This window comes from Epinephelus moara, chromosome 23 (genome assembly GCF_006386435.1).
Source record: "Epinephelus moara isolate mb chromosome 23, YSFRI_EMoa_1.0, whole genome shotgun sequence".
In the NCBI taxonomy this organism is placed as follows: domain Eukaryota; kingdom Metazoa; phylum Chordata; class Actinopteri; order Perciformes; family Serranidae; genus Epinephelus; species Epinephelus moara.
In genome coordinates, this window is record NC_065528.1 from 19,274,194 (window position 1) to 19,297,262 (window position 23,069).

At 42.3% G+C, this 23,069-nt stretch overlaps 2 protein-coding genes across 2 annotated transcripts in view; one reads left to right on the forward strand and one right to left on the reverse strand.

The window, feature by feature from the left end:
- cacna2d4a (calcium channel, voltage-dependent, alpha 2/delta subunit 4a) overlaps window positions 1-23,069 on the reverse strand; it is a 150,678-nt gene that overhangs the window by 72,842 nt on the left and 54,767 nt on the right. The window lies entirely within an intron of this gene.
- Window positions 1-23,069, forward strand: part of lrtm2a (leucine-rich repeats and transmembrane domains 2a) — a 35,567-nt gene that overhangs the window by 7,422 nt on the left and 5,076 nt on the right. Inside the window, exons 2-6 of the mRNA XM_050036514.1 lie at window positions 4,145-4,337; window positions 18,666-18,895; window positions 19,773-19,898; window positions 20,451-20,539; window positions 22,348-22,505. Coding sequence (XP_049892471.1) covers window positions 4,259-4,337; window positions 18,666-18,895; window positions 19,773-19,898; window positions 20,451-20,539; window positions 22,348-22,505 — 682 coding nt within the window. The 5' untranslated portion in view covers window positions 4,145-4,258. The remainder of the gene's footprint in view (window positions 1-4,144; window positions 4,338-18,665; window positions 18,896-19,772; window positions 19,899-20,450; window positions 20,540-22,347; window positions 22,506-23,069) is intronic.

The following is a 23,069-nucleotide window of genomic DNA, read 5'->3' on the forward strand; positions in this document are numbered from 1 at the left end:
CCACACATACCACCCCTCACTCCTTCGCAGCTCCATCCTCTCATCCAAATATGGTAATTTCTGGCTCCAAAAAACCAAGATGGCAACAGCCAAAATGCCAAACTCGAGGCTTCAGAACAGTAATCCACAAGCCAAAGGCTGACATCACTGGCTATGTCTGTTTCTTTTATACAGTCTATGGTTTTAAACAAAAAAAACTCCACAGTGCTACCATTTCAGTCTTGAAATGAATTCTCAGCACTGAGCAAACTGAAAAAAGAAAACATATACAGCAAGAAATCTGTAGCAGCGAGAGTAATCTTCCCAGATCTGTCTCAAGTTTCTTTCATTTCTCATCTGCGCTTCTGAATTCTTCAAATGAAGCTCATGTGCTCATTTAAAAAGAACAACACAAATTTCCCAGCAGAGCCCGGCTAATGTGACTTTAATCACACGCAGGAAATCCATCTGCCGAATATCCTCGGTACACGCCTCTGTTCCTTTGTCAAGGAGAGGAGAGGAGAGGAGCCAGAGAGGGAGAGATGGAATGCGAGAGAGAGGAAGCAGGGAAGGGAATACTGAAAGATGAAGGTCATAAAGGAAGATAGAAAAGCCCAGGAAGAGATGATGGAGAGGAGAGGAGCACGTGTAATATGCAGAGGGAATATAAAGAAAGAGGGGGGAGAGCTGCGAGATTAGACAAGTGTTTTATATTTTGTTCAGTGTCTGGCAGGTACTAATAGCAATAATGATAACACAAATAGCACCACTGGGGCGCACATACACAAGCCCGCACTCAACACACTGAAACACTGGAGAGGTTGTGGAGGGGAATTTTAATGTCCTCCCTGTTTACCCACAGCACTCATTTTCACCTCCCTCCTCTTCTGGCATTTCCTGCCTTGCCTATATTTTCTTTTTATCTTCTCGTGTCTCTTCTCTATACCTTCTTTCCTCCTGGTCGGTCACCCTGTCTCCTATTTCACCTCGCCCCCCGCTTTCCTCTCACCTCTTGTTTCCACACTCATATATAACCAGTTGTAAATAACTCACTGACACCCTCAACAGATTTACGGGTGTTAATTTTGGAAGTGACCTGCTGTCTATCTTCAGATCCATCTATCATGTTTTCATTTTTTTCCCCGTCACACATCCACTTTATCCTCCCACTACTTTAGATCAGTTTTCGATCACCTTTTTAAGACGGTACAGGTGCTAATTTACATAATTGCTGCACAGGCATCCACAAATGGGTGTAAACACATGCAAAATTTCCCCTGCATTTAACTTTAAGGCAAAATGAGCCGTGCAGGAAAAAGCCTGCTTGTGTCTCCCCCACAAACAAGCTAACCATTGAACAACAGCCTAATTTGATTAGCGCGATATTTCACACACTGCTGATTGGGTTTTGATGATACTTTGGGAAAAGACGCATCTCACAGCAGCACTCCAGCATTTTCAAAATTACACTGATTGGCCCAGGGGGCGCGAGTCAACGGCGTGCATCAGTCATGTGGTACCGAGGTTCCAACGAGCTTTCTCCCATGGTAATTTCCCCACTCGTCAAACTTATTTTCACCGTAATGACTCAGCGGTGACAAGAACACTCATCTTTTTCAAAGCACATGGGATATGTTTCATTACACCGCTGTAATTGGGCTGGGTCATTCTTTTTTTCAACTTTATGTTATCAAGGGAAAAGTCCATCAATCACAAACTAATCGCAACCAGTCAGCCACCATATTAGTACAGGAAACAATATGACTGCAAACAAGGGAAAACCTATTATAACTATACAACAAACTATATCGTATGCAACAGCAACAAGGCTTGTTTCTTGTGCACCACAATTTTCTTTTAGAGGACTAAATCATAGACAAAAAGGTTGTCTGCAGGTTTTTGGACTATAGAGGTGTCTTATGAAACTTGCAGTCAAAAAGTCTGACGTGCAAAGTGTTGTGAAGTTGATTTCCTTCATTGGAAAAGTTGATTTTCTGAGATGGACCATTGGATTTAGAGGCGAAATGATTTATGGACGGCACAGTGGTGCAGTGGTTAGCATTGTCACCTCACAGCAAGAGAGGTCTTGGTTCAAGGGTTCTCGTGGGGGGTTTGAACCGCAGGGTGGGGGAGGCCTTCTGTGTGGAGTTTGCATGTTCTCCCTGTGTCAGCGGGCACTCCGGCTTCCTCCGACAGTCCAAAGACATGCAGGGTAATTGATGACTCTAAATTGCCCGTAGGTGTGAATGTGAGTGTGAATGGTTGTCTGTCTCTATGTGTCAGCCCCGTGATAGTCTGGTGATCTGTCCAGGGTGTACTCCACCTCTCGCCCAATGTCAGCCGGGATAGGCTCCAGCCCACCCGCGACCCCCACAAGGATAAGTGGTTCTGGAAAATGAATGAATGAATGAATAATTTATGGAATCCGTTGGGCACCATCATACCCAAAACATTATTATTTCAGGCACTAGATGAAATCTGGAAAAAACATATTTGTTGCTGTTTACGCAGGATTCAGTTTGGGTTTACTGTGACTGTGTTACCTTTACTTATTCAGCGAAGAGTTCAAAGACTGTCAGACTCTCACTGTCTCCTGCCTTGCCCGAGGGTAGTTTGGCAGTATTACACACACACAAACAGACGCAATGTCTCTCTTCGTTACTCTTCCCATTAATGCTTCCTCTGCCTTTTCACTCCATGTTCTGTTTTCGCTCCCTCCATATGTCTCTGTATTTCCAAGTTCATGCCTGTATCTCTCCACCTTTCCTCTCCCCCTCTCCTTCCTCCTCCTCCTCCTCCTCTTCCTCTCTCTTCCTCCCCTCTCTATCCCTGTGTCACTCTCGCTTTGTCTCCCTCTGTGTCAGTGTCTGTGCCAGACGGCAGCAGTAGGGGGTCTGTCTGTGGGAAAGGCAAACTGATTGTGTAAACTGCCAAAGACACACACATCTATTATTTATGCCTATGAAATTCCGGGGGGCTGTTTGGGATGCTTGGGTACACGCACATACGCACACATGCATGTGCACACCAGGGAGCATAGGTGCAAACACACGCACAGAAACACACTTTTAATGTATGCGAGGAAGCCTTTTTCGGTAACATGGAGGGTGTACACATACAGTGTCCCGCTGCTTTACCCTCTTTGCTGCTGGCGTACGGGTGTCTGTATGTGCACATTAGTTTGTGTAGCCGTGTGTGGCAACAACTTGATGTGAAATTGTCTCACAATCAAGATTTGCAAAAGTCTGGAGATGCAAATAGGAAGAAAATTGCTCTATTTCATTCATGCTCTTTATGTTCTATCTATCTATCTATCTATCTATCTATCTATCTATCTATCTATCTATCATCCATCCATCCATCCATCTACCTATCTATCCACGTACCTTCTTCCCTGCATACCTACCTACCTTCCTTCCTGCCCTCCTTTCTACCAACCTACATTCCTTCCTTCCTACTTACCTATCCACCTACCTACCTTCCTACCTACCTTTCTACCTTCCTTGCTGCTCTCCTTCCTACCTGCCTTCCTTTCTACTAACCCCACCTTCCTTCCTTCCTTCCTTCCTTCGTACTTACCTATCTACCTAACTACCTTCCTACCGACTTTTCTACATTCCTTACTACCTACCTATCTACCTACCTACCTACCTTACTACGTTCCTTCCTTCCTGCCCTCCTTCTTAACAACCTACCTTCCTTCCTTCCTACTTATCTATCTTCCTACCTACCTTTCTACCTTCCTTCCTTCATGCGCTCCTTCCTACCTTCCTTCCTTCCTGCCCTCCTTCCTACCAACCTACCTTCCTTCCTACTTGCCTATCTACCTACTTACCTTCCTTCCTACCTTTCTGCGTTCCTTCCTTTCTACCGATCTACCTACCTATCTGCCCATCTCCCTACCTATCTTCCTTCCCTCCTACCTACCTGCCTACCTACCTACTTACCTACCCACATACCTTCCTTCATTCCTTCCTTCCTGCATACATACCTACCTTTCTACCTTCCTTCTTTCCTGCCCTCCCTCCTACCAACATACCTTCCTTTCTACCTATCTATCTACCTACTTAGCTACTTATCTACCTACCTACCTACCTTTCTGCCTTCCATCCTTCCTACTTATCTGTCGGTCTGTCTGTCTCACTCGCCTTTTCTTCTCTTTCAGGTGTTTTGGTGCAGCTTTTTGCCATTGCCGCCCTAGTGGAGGCTGCAGGCATGGCGGCTTGACACCCCCATAGCCCCGCCCCTCCGACAGAGGAAGGCTGCAGAGCTCTGTGTCATGCCCCCTCACACACACACCCCTGGGGGCATCGGCCTGCCCCCACCCGGCTCCACCTCCCACCACCTGGCCAGACCAGGTGAGTCGACAAAAGCAGTTGAGAGTGATGGGAAGAAGAGGAGGGAAAAGTGCTCTGTTCATGCTCAACTGCTGCTCTATTTTATTTCCATCTATTGGTCTCCTAACTACACATGAAAGGAGGAGCGCTGTCTGTTTTGACAGCTGCTAATGTTAGCATGCCCAGACACACACACACACACGCACACAAAGGGTGAGGGCACTGAGCTTGCTGTGGCCATGTGCCAAGTCCTCCAGTGAAATGCCACATTACTGTATGTATTAATACAGCCAGCAGTCTGTGGAAACAAAACAATGTGGGTAGAGAATGATGGGGAATGATGGAGACCTGCAGGTTATTTGTCTGCCTTTTCTTTCTTTTCCTTTCTATTTTACCATCTTCGCCTCCCTATTCTGTTCTTTCCCCCCTCACACTCTTCTGTTCTTGTCCCTAATCTTTACTTTAATATCTCACTATCCCTTTATTTCCCCGTTTTACCTGTCTCTTCTTCCCTTGTCCTCTTATTTTCTGCCCACTTTGCTCCCCCCCTGCTCACAATCTCTCTGTCTTTCCCCTGTCTTATACCATGGGTACACTCAGTCAAAACAAAAATCCGTCGGAAGTCGGGTGGCATAGCAACAGATACGACAGCTCTGTGCATTTCTCGGTGCGCGTGTGTGTGTGTGTGTGTGGTGGATTAGACAGTGGAGTGGATGGATCCTACTCTCTGAGAGATTCCAGGCACTTCCTCAGCTAATAGGCAAACATGAAAGCTCCTTTTTTCTGCATTCCTTCTCTCTATTGTTGTAGAGCTAATATATGACACAAGCGTGCGCACATGAACACATGCTGCGATCCCTGCAGGAAATAAATGGCTTTACACAGACGAGCAAAAAAAGCAACCATAAAAAAGGGGGATCTTTGTCTTCCTGTTGGAGAGGTATTATTGTTCCAGAGGTGTCTGGCAAAAACGCCCCCACAAACTGCTGTGTAGCACCGAAGACACTAAATAACAGGGCAACGCTATCTGTCAGACCCTCCACACACCCACACAGCACCTCAGAGTCGATAGATATACCTCCCTTTGGGCCCTCCATCTCCATCCCACCGCCTCATACCTCTTCCTGTCTCTCCACCTGTCCTCTACCTTTTCTTCATCCTCCCATCCATCTCTGCATTAAATTCACTTCAATCTAACTGCATTATCTGTCTCAGTTTCCCCTCTCTTAGTGCATTTCATGAAGCTTTATCAACATAAATATTGTATTAACAGTATTGCTGAAGCCTTTTAGGAATACGAATTGAAAATGTTCTCTGCTAGTCAGTAAAAAATGTTCCGTCTCTTCCATGCAATTATGTTCTTGGCATGAATGTAACACAATACTGCCAGAAGAGTCTGTCTCATTCAGTTCTGTTCAATATTCTTTTTTGACACAAAATGTGCATGATCAATACTGCCAAGCATTTCTGTTCTAACAGGTGTTTTCTCTGCCTCTCTCCTTTGCTTTTTCACTGTCTCTCTGTATTTTTCTCACAAAGCTTGAAAGCTCTCTGATCTCTGATATTACTCTTCAAGGCCCTCGCATGCTGCCTCACACACACAAACAACACACTGAGTCATTGGAAAATGCGTATAATAGGAGTAGAAAGAGGTAGGCATCCCATCAAATCAGAGCCAAAGAATATGTCAGATCAATACAGTACAGAGAATGGCAGAGTTCAAACCATCAAGGATGCGTTTTCATTCTAATGCCGATGAAGTTCATTTAGAAATCGGATTTGACAGACAGAGAGGACAAAAAAAAGATGCTTTCCCATCCAGTATTTTTCTACTATTGTGCAAACTTTTGATGTGTTGCAAAAATCAAAGGTGTGCTTTCATCAGCAGGGCGAAAGCAAAAGCTCCCTGAGTGACACAGAACAGATCAACAAGAAAAATAGAGGAAGAAGTGCTAGTATTCTTCAGTGTCAGCCAGCGCTGGCCATATTTTCAACTAATGGCCGTAAAAGTATGATGAAACGTTGTAACCTACATGAGGCAGAAGGTGATATTACATTTTTGAAAGGTTGTAGAAGATGCTTTATGGGTGTTTTGGAGGGTTAGGGTTCTGGCTCAAAATAGTTTTTGTTGTGCCAAACGATCAATAAATGCATTTCCATCACAGTTTACTGCATAATTTCTTTGTCACTAAAACATGCATATTTGTGAAGTGGTATTACAATTGGTAGATGCTTTTATAATCGAGGAAAATGAGATTGAGATTGAAATGAATGAGATTCTCATTTTAATTCAAGTACTCTTCATTTATGCAAAATTCAAAAACAAAGGGAGACTGATGCAAGATAGTGATACTCTAGATCAGTCCCATGTCACTAATACTAACATCTTTTGGCTTGACAGGTTGTGAAAATAGACGCTGAAAAAGAAACAACGATGACAGGCTTAAAGGAGCTTAAAAGTGACATAACACCAGAGGAAAACACAATAAGAGCATTAATAAAAGTGCAAAGCAGGGGGCGAGAATACGAAATGTGAGTGACAGAGAGAGTGAGACAGAGGAAGTGAGAAAAAAGGAGATGCAAACAGTGGGGAGTGGGAGAGGAGGAGGAAGCGAGATGCGAGATCAAAGAGGCGTAGTGAAAGAGGGAAGGCGGCGAGGAAAAGAAAGGATGAAGGAGGAGAGGCGAGAGAGGAGAACAGAGAGGTCTATGAGCGACACAGAGACCATATGGTGCCTCCGGGCCTCCACGATCCCAGCAGACTGTCTCATCTGACACAACACACACACACATTTGCACACAAGCGGCCGTGAATTCATTCCTATTCACACATAAACACACACTTATCTGATCGTACTGTGTGTGTATGTGTTTATGCACCTTGTTGGAGTCCCAGACTAAGCCGGCAGATTAACTGACCACATAATCAAAAGAGTGACGGAGAAAGTGACGGAGAGAGAGAGGGAAAGGAGAGAGGGAAAACACTGACTGTGGTTAAAACTATTTATTTGGAATAGAGCCATGATACAGTGACTTAGGTTGTAGCATTATGCTTGGAGTACAGCTCTAATACAGTGCAGTGACTAAGGGAGTAGCAGAAGTTTTGGAACAGCGCCACAGCAGAGCAACACACTTAAAACTAACTTTGTGTCTGCCTGCAGCAGCTATTAGGCTGTTAGACTGATTGGATGCATTACCTCTTTAAAGGGACAGCTAACCCCAAAATCAAAAGTGCACATTTTACCTCTTACCTGTAGTGCTATTTATCAGTCTAGATTGTTTTGGTGTGAGTTGCAGAGTGTTGGAGAGTGTTGGAGATATCGGCCATAGAGATGTCTGCCTGTGTGCATCTACTGCTAGCTCACCTAGCACCACTGAGCTAGCTAACGGTACATCTCAGCCGAGGAAGACTCCATTAATGTTTACATCTCACATGTCACGAGCAAGAGCCTCTCATCCATGACTAGATGCACACTGGTCAACTTTGAGAAGGCACCAACAAGGAATGTCAATGTATTGCTGGGTGGTTAGTAGCTGGTGGCACTTCTCAACCCTGCTGGGATGTTGGGTTTGGCATGAAGCCACAGATGCGTGACAGTGTGTGTGTGTATGTGTGTTTGTGTGTGTGCGGCATTAGGTATGAAGTGGAGCGTGATCCTTGGTGTTACATGAGACTTGGAGTTAAATAGAAACTGGAGTGGCAGCTTGTTGGCAAACTATCCGAAGCATCTGGCAAATTCAAGTATGTAATCAATAGCCATTTTAATGTAATTGAAAGTTATTTTGAGTGGTACGGATCACAGGACACCCACATTAATTCCGCCTAGAGTCAGCTTTTAAACAGTAAGGTCTCTCCATTGAGGGACGACTTGAACATTTTGAATTTTACTTTATCATTTTTAACCCAGTTGCCAGAATAAATATCTGCATTGTAGGTTTCTACAAACCACTGATATGCTACATTTGTACATTTAATATGTTCATGTGTAGCGGATATGTTGAAACTTTACATTTCAATTTTTAATTTTATGCTGTGACAATGCTGTGGTTAATGTGTGGTTAGCGTTAAGCATACACACACAAAATAACACTTGGTTAAGGTTAACAAACATCATGTTTTGGCTTAAAATACCCAGTTTGGTCACTGCAAACACAGCTGATAATACCATAAACTCTCCTTAAAAGATGACTCGATTTGTCACAAAAACATAGCTAGAAATGTCTTGACATATTGTTAAAAAATAGTTGGTTTTATCCAAAAAAAAGACCCACTTTCATTGTTTGTTGGTTTTGATCAGTGGTCTACTGCTTTATGCTGCTTGGCAGTCATCTCGTCTTGATGTCACGCCATCGACCATGCTCTCCTCGCGCTGACGAGAAACTCATCTTACATAATCTAACTTGTGTTACTTTACAAATGTTGATATGATACGTATGAAACGAACAAAATAATACATGTGGTTTGCAGAAACGTTCAATGACAGCATTTCATTCTGGCTGACTGGGCTGTAATTTTTCACCACAAGCCACAACCCATCACAAATTTATTTCTGTCCTCTTCCCTGCAACAGTTTATAGTATTGATCTTTCTAGGAATACAGAAATATAATCTCCTATCTGGAGAGGCTTTGACCCCTGACCTCCTGAGTGGTGGTGGCTTGTAATGTTTATGATCTAGGACTTTACGTTTAGTTTGATGTGGTGATTTTCGTCAGCTTGGCTATGAGCTCCATGTAGGAATTAGATGATTGCTACCTCTGAGGTGACCTTGAACTAGCGCCAGCTGGGCACGACGCATGCATAAACGTGCATGCACATGTCTGCAAGCAGGTTTATTTCCCCATCCCTTTTGACCACAGTTTAGTTTGGTGCAGGTACAACAGGAATGTGCCAAATGAAACACACAAATATGTGGCACTGGCCCACTTTCAAAGGGCATTGGCAGGGATAAATCTGGATAATCCTCTGCACCACAAACAGCCCCACTCCAGTTCAGCACTTGCCGAGCGACACTGATATCGTATTACACTCAAAGCAAGTTCGGTATGGATCCAGCATGAGGCTGATAAGCTAGCAAGGCCCACTCTTGAGAAAAAATAGAACTTTACCCAGCGAGTAATCATAGAAAATGGCTGATAATGGTCCTGGATAATATAAGCCATCAGAGATGTGCTCAATTTGTCTTTGTGAACACTCCACAAGCCTGTGAAAAGGGCATCCAATTAGCAAGATAAGAGATCTCAAGCACTGTACAACCAAGTCTAATATTAGGATTAGAGCTACTACTTCACCTCTATCATTCTGTCTGTCTATAAAAATTGTGGTTTACAGCACAGACAACATAACCAACTAAAAACTCAGGAAACAATGACATTAAAAACCACAACATGAGGCTGTTTCTCACATACTGTGCGTATGTGTGTGTGCTTTGGATCAATACCACCCGTCTATCCATCCCGTCTGAGGGATGAGTGGGCATACATTACGACTTGTCACACATCCAACGCAGAATCTATTCTATTCTAGTCGCATTGATGCGGATGTGACATCAAAAAGCCAAGCGCCCTTCATTTTCTCTCCAAATTCTGAATGTATTCAGCCTTGGACCGAGGCCCAGTTGAGTGGTCAGTAGGAAGCAACGCTACATCCATCAAAGACATGGTGTTACAGCGAAATATTCAGCTGGGGATTTGCTAAAAATGGCCTCAGATTTTGCTTCACTGATAACTTGTTTTCCATCACCTCTTTCCCCTTTGTTCTCATCCTGTTATCTCTCCCTCTTTCTGTCTTACCTGTCACTCCCGCTAATTAATAGCCACTATCCCGGAAACAATGTCACTGTGTGTCATACTCTCCCATGGGCCATGCTTTTGTGCGTGTGAGCGCACGTGTCACAACAAATTGATACAGATAGCATGAATTAGAGAGGCAGATCAGTCTACATTTTACCCACTCTCACCCCTCCAAGTCAAAATAATGATTCTGTCTTACCGATGTAGAATTCATCATGGGAGTAATGGACACAGTGGAGACAGAGAGAGACAGTAGGTGGGAGAGAAATGGAGGATGAGAGAAGGAGAAAAAGTAAACAGAGATGGGAGAAAGACAGAAATACTGGAAGTAATCCCACAGGGGCTAAGAAATACAGGATACAAAAAAAAACAAGATTTTGGAGAAAGACTCCAAGAGTCTCTCCTCTTCTCTCATCACACTGTCAGCAGGAGTGCAGCCTAAACCCCTGCACCCTGTTCCTGCTTATCCTCAACTGCTGTATGTGTGTGTCAGTGTGAGTGTGTGCATGACTTCCTGTGTGTGAGTAAGCGATTAAGTGCCCGAGAGTCAGGCAGAAAGGTTGTGTGTGTGAGAGAAAAGAGATAATGTGGGTTAAATGATTGGATTTGATGTGAACCACAAACTTCTCTCCCTATGCCTTCTCTTCCTTTTTTTTTTTTTACCACTGTCTATAGCACTTGGTTGCTACGGTAACACGGCATTACCTTGTCAGTGTTGAAATAATGCGGTTGTACTGCAGGGACCTTGATATGAGTGTTGTGTATTCTTTGATAGCTCTTATTCTGAGCCTCAGACAGTAAAGCCATGTGTATGGTGACACGGCAGACTGTATAAAGGGATTCAAACACACACTAAATCCAAGGCGAGCATACTGCGTGCACACGCTGCGCACACGCTGCCTGGCTATTTTCCATCTGCTAACTAAATGAGGTCTCGGGTTACGGTGGAGATCAGACATGTAACAGCCTCTGACAAATTACACAGACACTGTTGCGGCAGAAGGACAGGCCACACAGTGTGTAGATAGTGTGTGTGTGAGTGTGTGAGATAGTACAGATGGGAGGTTACACATCAGATATGACAAGTTATAATTCTTAGGATACTCATAACTGTCTCTGTTAGTCAAACAGGGGGAGGCATTATCATATTATCATGTATCCATCATGTCTCTTATCATCACTTACAGAACTAGCAAGTTTTGTATCATCACTCTGATAAAACCAAACTGGATCCCTGCAACTGACATTTAACTCTGACTATCATGCACACAATATAGGATAATATTAATATATGATATATGCTGTCAACGTTATCCTAGCATTATTGCTATGACTGAAGGCACTAGTTGATCTTGGGGAAGACCGGCTGGTGTGCAGGTCCCTTTTTTTTCATTATGCTTTATTGTATTTGCAACATTTTGATTGATACTGACCCTAAAATATGGCAAATGCTAAAGTAGAAGTTGATTAATTATCTTTACTGGTGATTAGATCTGAATCATTTGGTCAATAAAAACTCAGAAAATAGTGAAAAATGCTGATCACAATTTTCTTAAAGGAACAGTGCGTAAGATTTAGGGGATTTAGTGGCATCTAGCAGTGAGGATTGCAGATTGCAACCATCTGAAATTTTTACTGGAAGCTGAGTTATCTGCATAAGTCTGTAACTCGCCAAAACAAATGGACCAGGTGATGAAAATTATTTCAGATTTGGATGTTCAGGAGATTTTTACCGGGAGTCGAATTATCCGCAGAGGTCTTTTCCTCTCAAAAACAAAACACACCCATTGATTTAAACTGGTAAAAACACTTAACAAAGCAGTTTCACGTTTAAAAAAAAAAAAAGTTTTTTCCAAAGCTGCTCGTCACAGCAAGCACAGTCGCTTATATGGTGGCTGATGTGAAAACACCAAAACACGAATGGCCCCAATCTAGAGCCAGTGTTTGGTTCGCAACATTGCGGACGACTTCTGTGGACGAGTACCCACAGTCTATGTAGATATAAACTGCTCATTCTAAGGTAGCGAAAACACAATGATGCTTATTTTCAGGTGATTATACACTAAAGAAAACATCCTTATTATATTATATTCCATTTCTGCCAATATATATCACTAAATCCTACACACTGGACCTTTAAACCCGAGGTGCTGTTGACAGTAATTTGCACTGAGTGCATTCAGGGATCATTATCCTAATGTGAGTAAAGGCATATTGTAACGTATCAGGTAATGTAGCTGGTGTTGGGAGTCAAGAGTCAAATCGAAACTCTTTAAATCCTGCACAAAGGACTGTGTGAAACATTAAAGAGTTAAGAAATACAGGCGAGTCAGTCTGTTGCCTGGAGGACAGCTGGTCGTTCTAGTAATAAGAGAGCAGCAAGTCTGTCGCTTGCATGGAAAACAGCTTGGTCCCTGGTAACATGCAACTAAGCTCAGTAACGGAGGTGCCTGCGGTGATGACATCATGGCTGGGTCCGGTGTCACCCAGGGGCCCCTGGATATAAACTTACAGACAGCTGAGGCCCCAGAGTTGTCAAGCAGTGTTGCCTAGGAGACACTGTGAAACATCACCACATTTACAGGAGTCATATGACGCCTCATATGCTCGTGAAGGTGGCAAACGGTAAAAATAACACACTGACAGTGTCTGTGTAGATTTGTGTCTGTCAGCATAACACCATAATCCTGCAACTTTGTACAGATGGAGAAACTAAAGAGAAAGTACTGCAAGACGCAGAAGTGACTTCCTATTTGCTGTTCTACATATGAAGATGTGTGAGCTGGTCCCTTCAGATGGCAAAAGCCTGAATCAATGGCAGACAATCCTGTTGAGAAAGTTGCTATTCAAGCATTAGCAACAACTGCCTACATTGCAAAGCAAACCCAAAAAGGAAGACTTATCAAAAAGAGAGTCTGACAATAAAAGCAATTCCGCGTTCCTGTAACCTTGCAACCAGCTGTGCTTGACGAAAGAAGCTAACTAGCAACTTCAGTTAGCATTGCTAACGTCAGGTATGTTAGTCTGTTTTTTGAACAAAAATTTTAGGTTTGAAGGCCTCTTGTGTTTTATAACATTTGTATTGTTAGCTATTCGAGCGAGTCGAAACCCAGTACTTACGTTTAAAAGTGTAATCTGCCGCCACTGCTGTCGGTGTGTAAGACGCCATAATGAAAACCACCCAATTGTCACCAGCGCGCAGTACATCTTGGGATAGGCTGGGCCACGAAGGATTCATCGTTTCCATCCTTTAAATTCTGGGAAAGAAGGCTGCATTTCTTGGCCGCATTTGAAGGAACCTTTGAAATGGGACGGCTTTGTTCGCGCCGATGTGACGCAATCCGTCTTCAAATGCAGCCTTCGAAGGCTGCAGCCCCTGAATTGAGACACAGTTATTGTGTCATCTTTAAGGGCTTTTCAGGCCCAAAAGTTGGCAAAAAAACACAGGACAGGAATTCTCATAGAGTTGCCGCTATATAATGACATCGCGGTCACAATCACGAAGATAATGACTAGTACTCATCCTTGCAAATAATATAAAAAATATTTTATAAAACTCAATAAATGAGACCAAAAAAAAGCAAATCAATATTGCCTAATCTTTGATTAATGTAAATTTTTCACAAGTGTCACTTATGAGAACTAGTTGGGGGTGTTGGGAGTTTACTGGGCAACACTGCTCCAAGAGTTGCCTCAGAAGTCTTGCTTCAATCAAACAGGAACATCGTGTTGCATTTTAATGCTGTGTCTCAGTCTGTTTCCCATCGCTGAAAGCATTGCCAGCCTACATTCGCCCAAAATGTCAGCACTTTTACGGTATGTGTTTGGGGATTCTTATAAAAGATTCAGTCTGAAGTCTGTTTGGACTGAATTAAACTGTGCAGAACCACTTAAACTTATTTGGACTGAACCTCCCTATCTTCCTCTGACTGTGGCTGCTGAATTTTTTCCTTCTGGTTTGGCTGCATGGAGCGCTACAGCAGAGAGGATTTGGAGCAGCTAAAATAAGCCAAAACAACAACCACCTCCTCCACGAGAGCAGCTAAAACCACTCATAAATGTTGGAAGATAGGCTTCCGCACCGAGGCAGGGCGGGAGGGGGTTGAGGGGGAGTTTTAGTGTACAGTAAAAGAGGGGTTCAGGTGTGGAGAGAGGAACGGAGAGAATACCTTTGCAAAATAAAGCCCATATTGCAGCTGAGAGAGATGAAAGGTGCACAAAGATGACCGCAATTTGGAATTTGATGTGATATGAGGCAGAAGTAGTGAAACATACAGTTTTTCTCTTTCACTCTCTCTCAGTTGTATAACAGCGCTTCTACCTCCGAGCTACATTGTCCTCACAAATCTCCTGCACGACTGTACCTTTTCAAACCTACTCTAGGAAACTCACAGCCACTGTGTGGCAAAATCCTTCCAGATTCCTTCCTGAGCTGCTGCCACGAAAGATTGGCCCTCTGAAGCATTTCCAACACAAAGTAAGATGGCACAGGACGCTTCAGGATACCTCAGAATCTCTCCCTTCATCCATTTATGAAGTGGCATTAATTTTCCCAGAGATTAGGATTATACTGCCGGATGGAGCGGAGAGGATAATGGGTACGGGAACAGCAGAAAGGTCACACACTGATCTCTCTTACTTACAAGGCCACCGTCTTTACTTCCTGAACCTTTTTGGTTCACATTACAAAATGGGGCAGTGTCCTGGCAGAGAGAGGTCATGTTCCGTCTGGCAGGTAAAAGCTCTGTGAGGAGGGATGCTATTTTGAGACCATTGTGAGAGTGTATTCAGACCCATACAATGGAGTTTCCAGACATTTCAACAAAGTGTAATAAGTGTAAATGAGAGAATGAAAATCTAATGAATCTCTAATATTAATTCTCCTCTCAGACTAGGGCTGTGCAACATGTCAATATTGTATCGATATCATAATATGAGATGAAATATTATCTTGGATTTTGGAGACCATGATATCCCAAGTTGTCTTTTCTTGGCTTTAAAGACTGCCTTACAGTAAAGTGATGTAATTTATGTATTGATATATTGGTTTGGAGATATTTGGTCAAATATATTTGAGCCCTAACCCAGCCATTTTGAATTTGCACTTGTGTTGTGGGGCTGGAAAATGAAGCCAAGTTTTAAAAACTGCAGTTCCACGAGTGGCCACTTGGGTTTGGCTCCAAAACCAAGTCAATCCCCACAGACCCCAATGTCAAAATGTCCAAATTTATATCAGAAATAAACATGTTTTGGTTTCTATAGCTAATTTCAACCTTTATGACAACTGTTCAAGGGGTGATTTTTTTATATAACTCACTTGTTTCCATTTTATTAAGGCTTAAAGTTATGCATAATTAGCAGCATGGCAACACTGAGTGACAGGCTGTCTGTGAGGCGTGAGTCAGATGCAACCCTATCTCCTCTACAGCTCTAGCTTCTTGTCAAAATATGATCACTTCGGGCTCCAAAAGTCCATTATGGCGAGGGCCAAAATGCCAAGTAGAGGCTTCAACAGGAGAGTCCACAAACCAATAGGTAACATTTCGGCGACTATGTTTATTATTTTTTAGTCTATGGTTAAAATGCATTAAAAAAACAACTTTAAAATTGAGATTAAATTTAACTGTGAGTGTTGGAATTATGTGTTTTTGAATGTAAACCGTGATTGAAAAGAAATAGCTGCCCTTGCAATTTTCATCGTACTTTCATTTGCATTGATTTTAATTCAGAATAGTAAGGACATTTTGGGAAATGCACTTGTTCACACGTTTGTACGATAAATATGAAGCTACAGCCAGCAGCTGGTTAGCTTGGTTTGGCATGCAGATTAAAAACAAGCCTGGCTCTATCCAGAGATACAAAACAAAAGAAACAACCCCCATTAAGACCCCAGGCTAAAACATTTTATGTTGTTTCTATAATCCGTATAAATATTAAACAAATATATGGCGTTAGGGGGATTATATGCCAGAGTGTTTCATGGCGGGGCACAGTAATTTGTCTGTGTGTTGTCTGTCAGTAAAGTCTGACTTCACCGTGAGGTCATCAGGCAACCAACAGGCTATTTCTCCTTGCTCCCTCCATTTATGCTGAGCTAATTGCTGGGTAGCTGCATGTTTCCCAAAATGTGAAATTGCCCCTTTAACAATATTTTGACGAGCTTAAAGAGGTGATTAATCATTTGGCAGCTAGATATTTTGATCAAATCACTCAGCCTGTCTTTCCATTCTGAATGCATTACTCATCATTTATCATTACTTACGTTCACTGTCTATCCAGTGGCAAAACTGTAATTTCCTACTTTCAGTTCACACTGGGAGTCTATTTATGACCAGTTTAAAGGGAATAAAACATGGTTTAATGGGATTTATAAAGCATCCTCTCAACTCTCTTTCTTGATGCGTCATTACAAGCTTCATATTTTATCTGTGGTGAGATACAGATGCCCCGAGGAAAGTCAAGTTACTTTAAAAGAATGAGATGATTTTCATTACGCAATGCCTCATATCTTCTGATATTTATGATGTGGTTGTGTGTTTTTTGAGCATATCACAATGTGGAGTGGCCAGTAAAGGGCTATTTCACAGAGTTTCATCACACTCGGAGCCAGACAGCCAATATTGTGAAAGGCAATGAAGTCTCGAGTGCGAGTGAGAGGACGGAGAGAGAAATTGAGAGAGAAGGCAAATTTAGAGAAAAACAGATGGACTAACGGAGAGAAAATACAACAACAGGGAGCGGGTGAGACATAGTGTGACAAAAGGCAATGGCACGCTGAGAAATAGATGCTAATAATATGCAGATGATGCAAGTGATGAAATCTGCTGGTGAGGCAAAGAGTGTTGTCAGGAAGTAAAAAGTGCTGTGTCTGTGTCTGGAGTTTAGACAGAGTAGTTTTCTTAATATCACGCTTTGTTGGTGCTTAACACACACGCACGCACGAGCATATGCCCACACAGACACACATCCACACTCACACATCCACATACACATACACAGAGAGATAAACATAAGTCGTACTGATAAGCCATTGGACGGAAACAAAGTCAGCCACTGTAACGAGACACTGAGGGAATACAGAGCAGTGCCAAGGGGCTCAAAGTGAAAGAGAATGAGAGAGATAAAGAGACTCAAGTGAGAGAGAGAGAATTAAGGAGTGGAGAGGGGGACAGACAGATCGAAGACAGACAGACAGACAGACAGACAGACAGACAGACAGACAGACACAAATGAATATGAAAAGGAATAAACTGATAGATGCAAAGAGAAACATGAGAGGAGCAAAAAAATGACAGATACAAAAACTTAAAACAGAATGAAAGAGGAAAAGAGAAATAAACAGAGATCCTAAGTGGAAATGATGAAATGTCGGTAGTCTGCAGGAAAACAATGAGTCCAAAATGAAATAAAACAGAAGGGGCTTTCCTCACGAGTGTCTCTCCAAGTGCTTTGAGTTGCACACAAATGTACACACAGAAAGACAAATAGAAAGACAAAGCCAGACACGCTTATAAATATTTGGCTGTTATCAGGCCATTAAACGGCCGTTAGCTGTGGTGATAAGCATCATAGATAGGGCTTAGCAGGGACCTGCCACACCTATTATTGCGTTGAGGACATTAGCAGACCATGAAATAAAACTTTTTGCCAGAAAGGGCTTCCCCAAAGAGCCTCTCAAACTTTTACCCACGAGACCAGACTAGTCCTATGACAAACTACTATACTGAATACTTAAGCCCAACTGTGATCTTTTTCTTAAACTCACCATCTCGTTTTGGTGCCTTAAGGAAATTGAAAGAGAACGCTAACAAACTGGTAACAGCCATTAAATGGGCTGATAACAGTGTGGTATAGCAAGCCCCTACTGACCCATATCTATGAGGCTTATAACCAAAGATAACAGCCATTTAATGGGATGATAACATACCAGTCGGGCCGTAAATACAAAACAAAAACCACAAGTACAAGGGGGTGACAACTTTGAGAATAAACTAGACTGAGTAGGCTACACACACGTGCATCCACACAGATGAACAGCTAATACAAGACTCCATCTTGCATTGACATCACTCCAGCCGCAATACAGTGATCCGTGACTTAAAGTGAACGTCAGCCAGGAGTGTAAAGTGCAGTTGCCCCAAACGTACTTCCCACCCCCCTGGTTTTGATTCTGTGGTAAATCTATCAAGCTAAATACAGCTTCAGCAGGACTTTTCAGTTTTTATAGAAGAAATCTTCCACTGGATGTGTAAGCAAAGACAAAATTATCATTTTTTGATGAGACAAACAGGCAGCTTTACTCCCCTTTATTTTGAATCTTTTCCTCTTTTCTTCACACAATGTCACAGCTGTGACACAGTTCTGATTTGCTAATCACTCCCACTTAAAAACCTCTCCACCTTTCAATTCATTTCCTCTTTACACGTCCGCTTATTCCTCTCACTTTCTCTGCAGTCCTTCTGCACACATCCTCCTGATTAGATTCCAAACCGAATAGATAATTCACTGAAAAAAATAAATAATAAATCATGTTTGTTTTCTGTCTCTCCTCCTCAAGTCTTCCTCTGTGTCCTCTGCCTCCTGGCGACGCTGCTGCCGGCAGCCTCCTCCTGCCCTCCTCCCTGTCTCTGCGACTCAGACGGCCTGGTGGTGGACTGCGGGGGCCGGGGTCTCTCCTCCCTGCCTCCCCTTCACCTCCTGCCTCCAGGGAGCCGCTCCCTTCTGCTAGCCAACAACAAGCTCGCCTCGTTGGGAGCCTCTGCCTTCGCTAACCTCTCCTCTCTGGAGGTCTGGAGCCCTTTTTTTTTTATTATTGTCAGTGAGATTTTTCTTCACCTAGCATATGAACATGTATTAATATGATGTCGTTAAGCATAGTGTGCAGTGTCTTCTGCACTGACCTTGAATGCTGAATATCCCCCAGGACAATAAGTGACGCTGTATGATGAGTCTTGTATTGAGCAAACTGCAGACAACCTCTGCTCTCAGTCGGAAAAGTTAAGTCAGTCTGAAAAGTTTACAAAAGTTGACATTTTCAAGGTTTTGCAGGGCTATTCACCATTAACATACCATGTGCAAAGCACAGCCAAGTTAATATTTAATATTTAAGAACTAAAAACGATGGAGAGTTAATGCCACTGCAAAAAAGTCTGGGTAAATACAATCTCATGGATGGTTTTTATTTCCTACCTTAAAGGTTCAGTGTGTAGAATTAAGGGGGGTATACTGGCAGAAATTGAATATAATACAACATATGAACCCTTTTTGGAAAATTTCCCAAAGGTCAGCTTTTTAATTAGCTGAACTGGGAGACAGTTTACTTGCACACTGCTGAGCATCTATCTGCTGTAAGAAAAGATTTTATTCTCCATTTTGAGTGCTTGTTACATTTATGATCTATGGAAATTTTTACACTTATCCTTTGAATGTACTTCATGCGAGTTATGCTAAAAAGGAGTGTCATCTTATGCTATAAAATGTGCTTTAAAGTTTTGCAGTTGATCTATTTTTTAAGATTCCTCCAGGCCTTATGCATAAAGTTTCCCACAAAGGGTTTCTGAATTTCTCTTTTTATTTTTAAGTCCTTTCCAATAATACCATCCACTGCGTGTCTAAAATGCAAATGTGTGTGTGAGTGAAAATGTCATGTTTTTGCATATTTTAGGAGCTGGACCTCTCAAATAACTACCTGGATAATTTACCAGCTGGATTATTCAGAGACATGTCCAACCTGACGAGACTGACTCTGCACAACAACTCACTAACAGTAATGGACAGAGAGCTTTTCCAGGTAGGCACTGCTGATAATACAACACCATATCTTGATGATACAGCAAGACAAAAAAAACGTGTCCAAGCTACAAATCATATAGGACATTCTGCTGAATTTTATATACTGTGTGAGATATACCATCAGAGCAGCCAATCCACTAAAGTACTCCAGCATGTGAATGAATAAAGAAGCTGCTACCAGTGCTGATACACTGTCTGAACTCCTGGGCGAGGCTCTACAGGCTGTGTTTAGGAGTAGAGCCAACCTAAGCAGTTATACACGACTGGGATGCCGTCCAGGTGGTAAATTAGTAATAAACCGTTTGCTCAACACTTTCATCCACTTTTATCTGAACCAAAGCAGTCTGCATGATGAGCTTGTGTCATGACTTCACTTTGGGACCCTAAATTAAACAAGATTAGCCCACTGAGTGATGCTAGTGTTGGCCCTTGGCAACAGTAAAAGAAGCCAATAATGCTAACATGAGTTTGGGGGAAAAGTGTACTGTACAATGCTGTATTGTATAAGCAGAGATGGCTTAATGGGGAGCTTGTTTTGATGTTTCTACAGGGTTTGGGGGGTCTTCAGAGTCTGGATCTGTCACTGAATGGTCTGTCCTCTGTACCGCTGGGGCTGCTGGATGAGCTGCAGAGCCTCAGGTAGACACATTTTACCTTTTTTAGTTTTTAATTAATTTTATCCTGGAATCTTTCATTTCAGAAACTATTGTTTATAAAATGACATGCAGCACGAAATGATTGTGTCATCAAAATTCAATTTTAACAGCATTGCCATATGAGAAATGTAAAATAATCATACCAGAGGCTTGAAATTATTGTACACGAGTTATCACCAAGGGAACACATAGGCATAATGTGTAAGTCCAGAGGAAAACATCTGCTGCCGCTGCCTGTGCTGGCTGCAACACATGCTGTGTTCACAGACGCCATTAAAGTCCCATTTTGAGGATCTGTAGTCACAAATACGACAAATACGAAAGTACCCTATCTCGGTTGTATGCCTCCGTAAATCAGTTGAATTGCAGTTATAGGTTTACATCTATGCTGTCCAGACTTATATGTTGCCATGATAGCTGACAATGCTTCAAATATGAATGTTGCTACAGAGAAGCTATGCATATTATTCAAAAGAATGGATGTCTCACACACATCTTCAACCCAGCAGCACATGAGATCTATTCAGGCATTCTGTTCAGGTTTTATGGTGCACAACCAAGATTAGTGTCACCAATTCAGTATCTGAACAAATGTCTCCTCTTCTGTTCCTGAGATATGACAGTGAATAATGGCCAGAAAAGTGTTTTTGCAGAACATTATGAACAGTGAAGCTGACCTTTGACCTTTTGGATATAAAGTGTCATCACTTCTTGTTTTTATTCTAGTAGACATTTGTGTGAGATGCTGTCATAATTAGCTTAACAATTCTTATATTATGGCCAAAAACATGTTTGTAAGGTCATGGTGACCTTGCTCTTTGACCACCAAAATGTAATCCCTTCATTGTTGAGTCCAAGTGGACGTTTGTGCCAAGTTTGAAGAAATTCCCTCAAGGGCGTTCCTGAGATATTATGTTCGGAGAATGAGACAAATGCGAGGTCACAGTGACCTTGACCTTTGATGAACAAATTCTAATCAGTTTGTCGCTGAGTATAAGTGGACGTTTGTGCCAAATTTGAAGAAAAAAATCCCCCAAGGTGTTTTTGAGAATGGGATGGACAGACATAATGCCTCTAGCCACAACTGTCGCCAGCACAGAGGCATAAAAAAACCCCAACAATTCTAAGTTACGGGTGAGTGCATTTACATGGACATGAATAATCTCTATATGATATGGTTTTATGAGTAGTATCCAGTTTATGTGTTTGAGTATGTAAACACCATATTTAATTTATGAGAAACCCAAATATGCTTGCTGGAATACTCTGAAAGAAACTGGGATGTGTATGAGTAGTATGAATAACCCAATTTTTCTGTGCTCGTGTAAACATCATATCCTGAATATGATGATGACCGGGATAAGCCTCATAAACGTCTTATTCACATCCATGTAATGATACTCAATGTAAAAAATGTTATCAAATCAGGCATATCAGAGAAAAAACATGAATGATAGATGCTTTTTAGATTTTGCTATAGACATCTAAGCTACTGTCCAAGTTGTTGTGTTTTTCCTCTGTGTTGTAGATTTATCGTATTATCCATAATTATGGGAATTCGAACATTGTGACTGTGCATTGTACAGGGGGGCAAACTTATTGTACAAATAGAATAATCATCGTACACCTTATTGTACAAATAGAATAATCATCGTACACCTGGCCACCACAGTAATGGTAGTACACTACATAAAGTGATTGCCTGCTTTTTGAATCAGTGCCACAAGAGTAAATTTTTCTCTTTAGCTGGAGCCAAGACAATAAATGCATGTTATTCTAATTATGTCATAGGTGGCTGTCCCTAGCGGGTAACAGGCTTCACGGTTTGGAAAGGGCAGCGTTTGAGCCACTTGCCAACCTACAACACCTGGAACTGGGACACAACCCCTGGGAATGTGACTGCAACCTCCGTGATTTTAAACACTGGATGGAGTGGCTGCTCTACAGAGGTAGATGTTTGATTTATGTCCAGGAGCTCTGAAAGGGTGCATATAATTTCAAACAGGGGAAGGGACAAGAGGGCAAAAGAGTCATGAAAAAGTGGGCAGAATGCTAGTTCAGCTCAGAGATAGCTAGGTGTGTGTTTCTACTTGTGCATGCCTGTGCTTCTAGCAACATAATATAACCGCATCAGTGTGTGAATACACATTGCCACGCTCATTGTGTGAACTGTGTGCATTATCCACGTGTCTCCGCAGGCTGTTTAATACATCAGATAACCACATCTGCTCCCCGCTCTCTCTTCATGTGTAAAAATCTACATTCACCGCAGCGCCTCGGGCCTCAGCTGCCCCGCTAATGAAGCATCTCTTCTCTTTTCTGCTCCATTCTCCTCCTTTCTTCATCCTGCTCTCTTCTGCTTTGCTGGGCCCAACTCCCCAGCTCAGTTCAGTACGAGTCAGACGGAAAACTGACACGCGGCAGACATGATAATTTAATAATCATCAGAGCAGCAGAGAAAAATTACATGGAGACATTTGGTAGTTGAACATGAAAGCATGACAGTAGCTGTT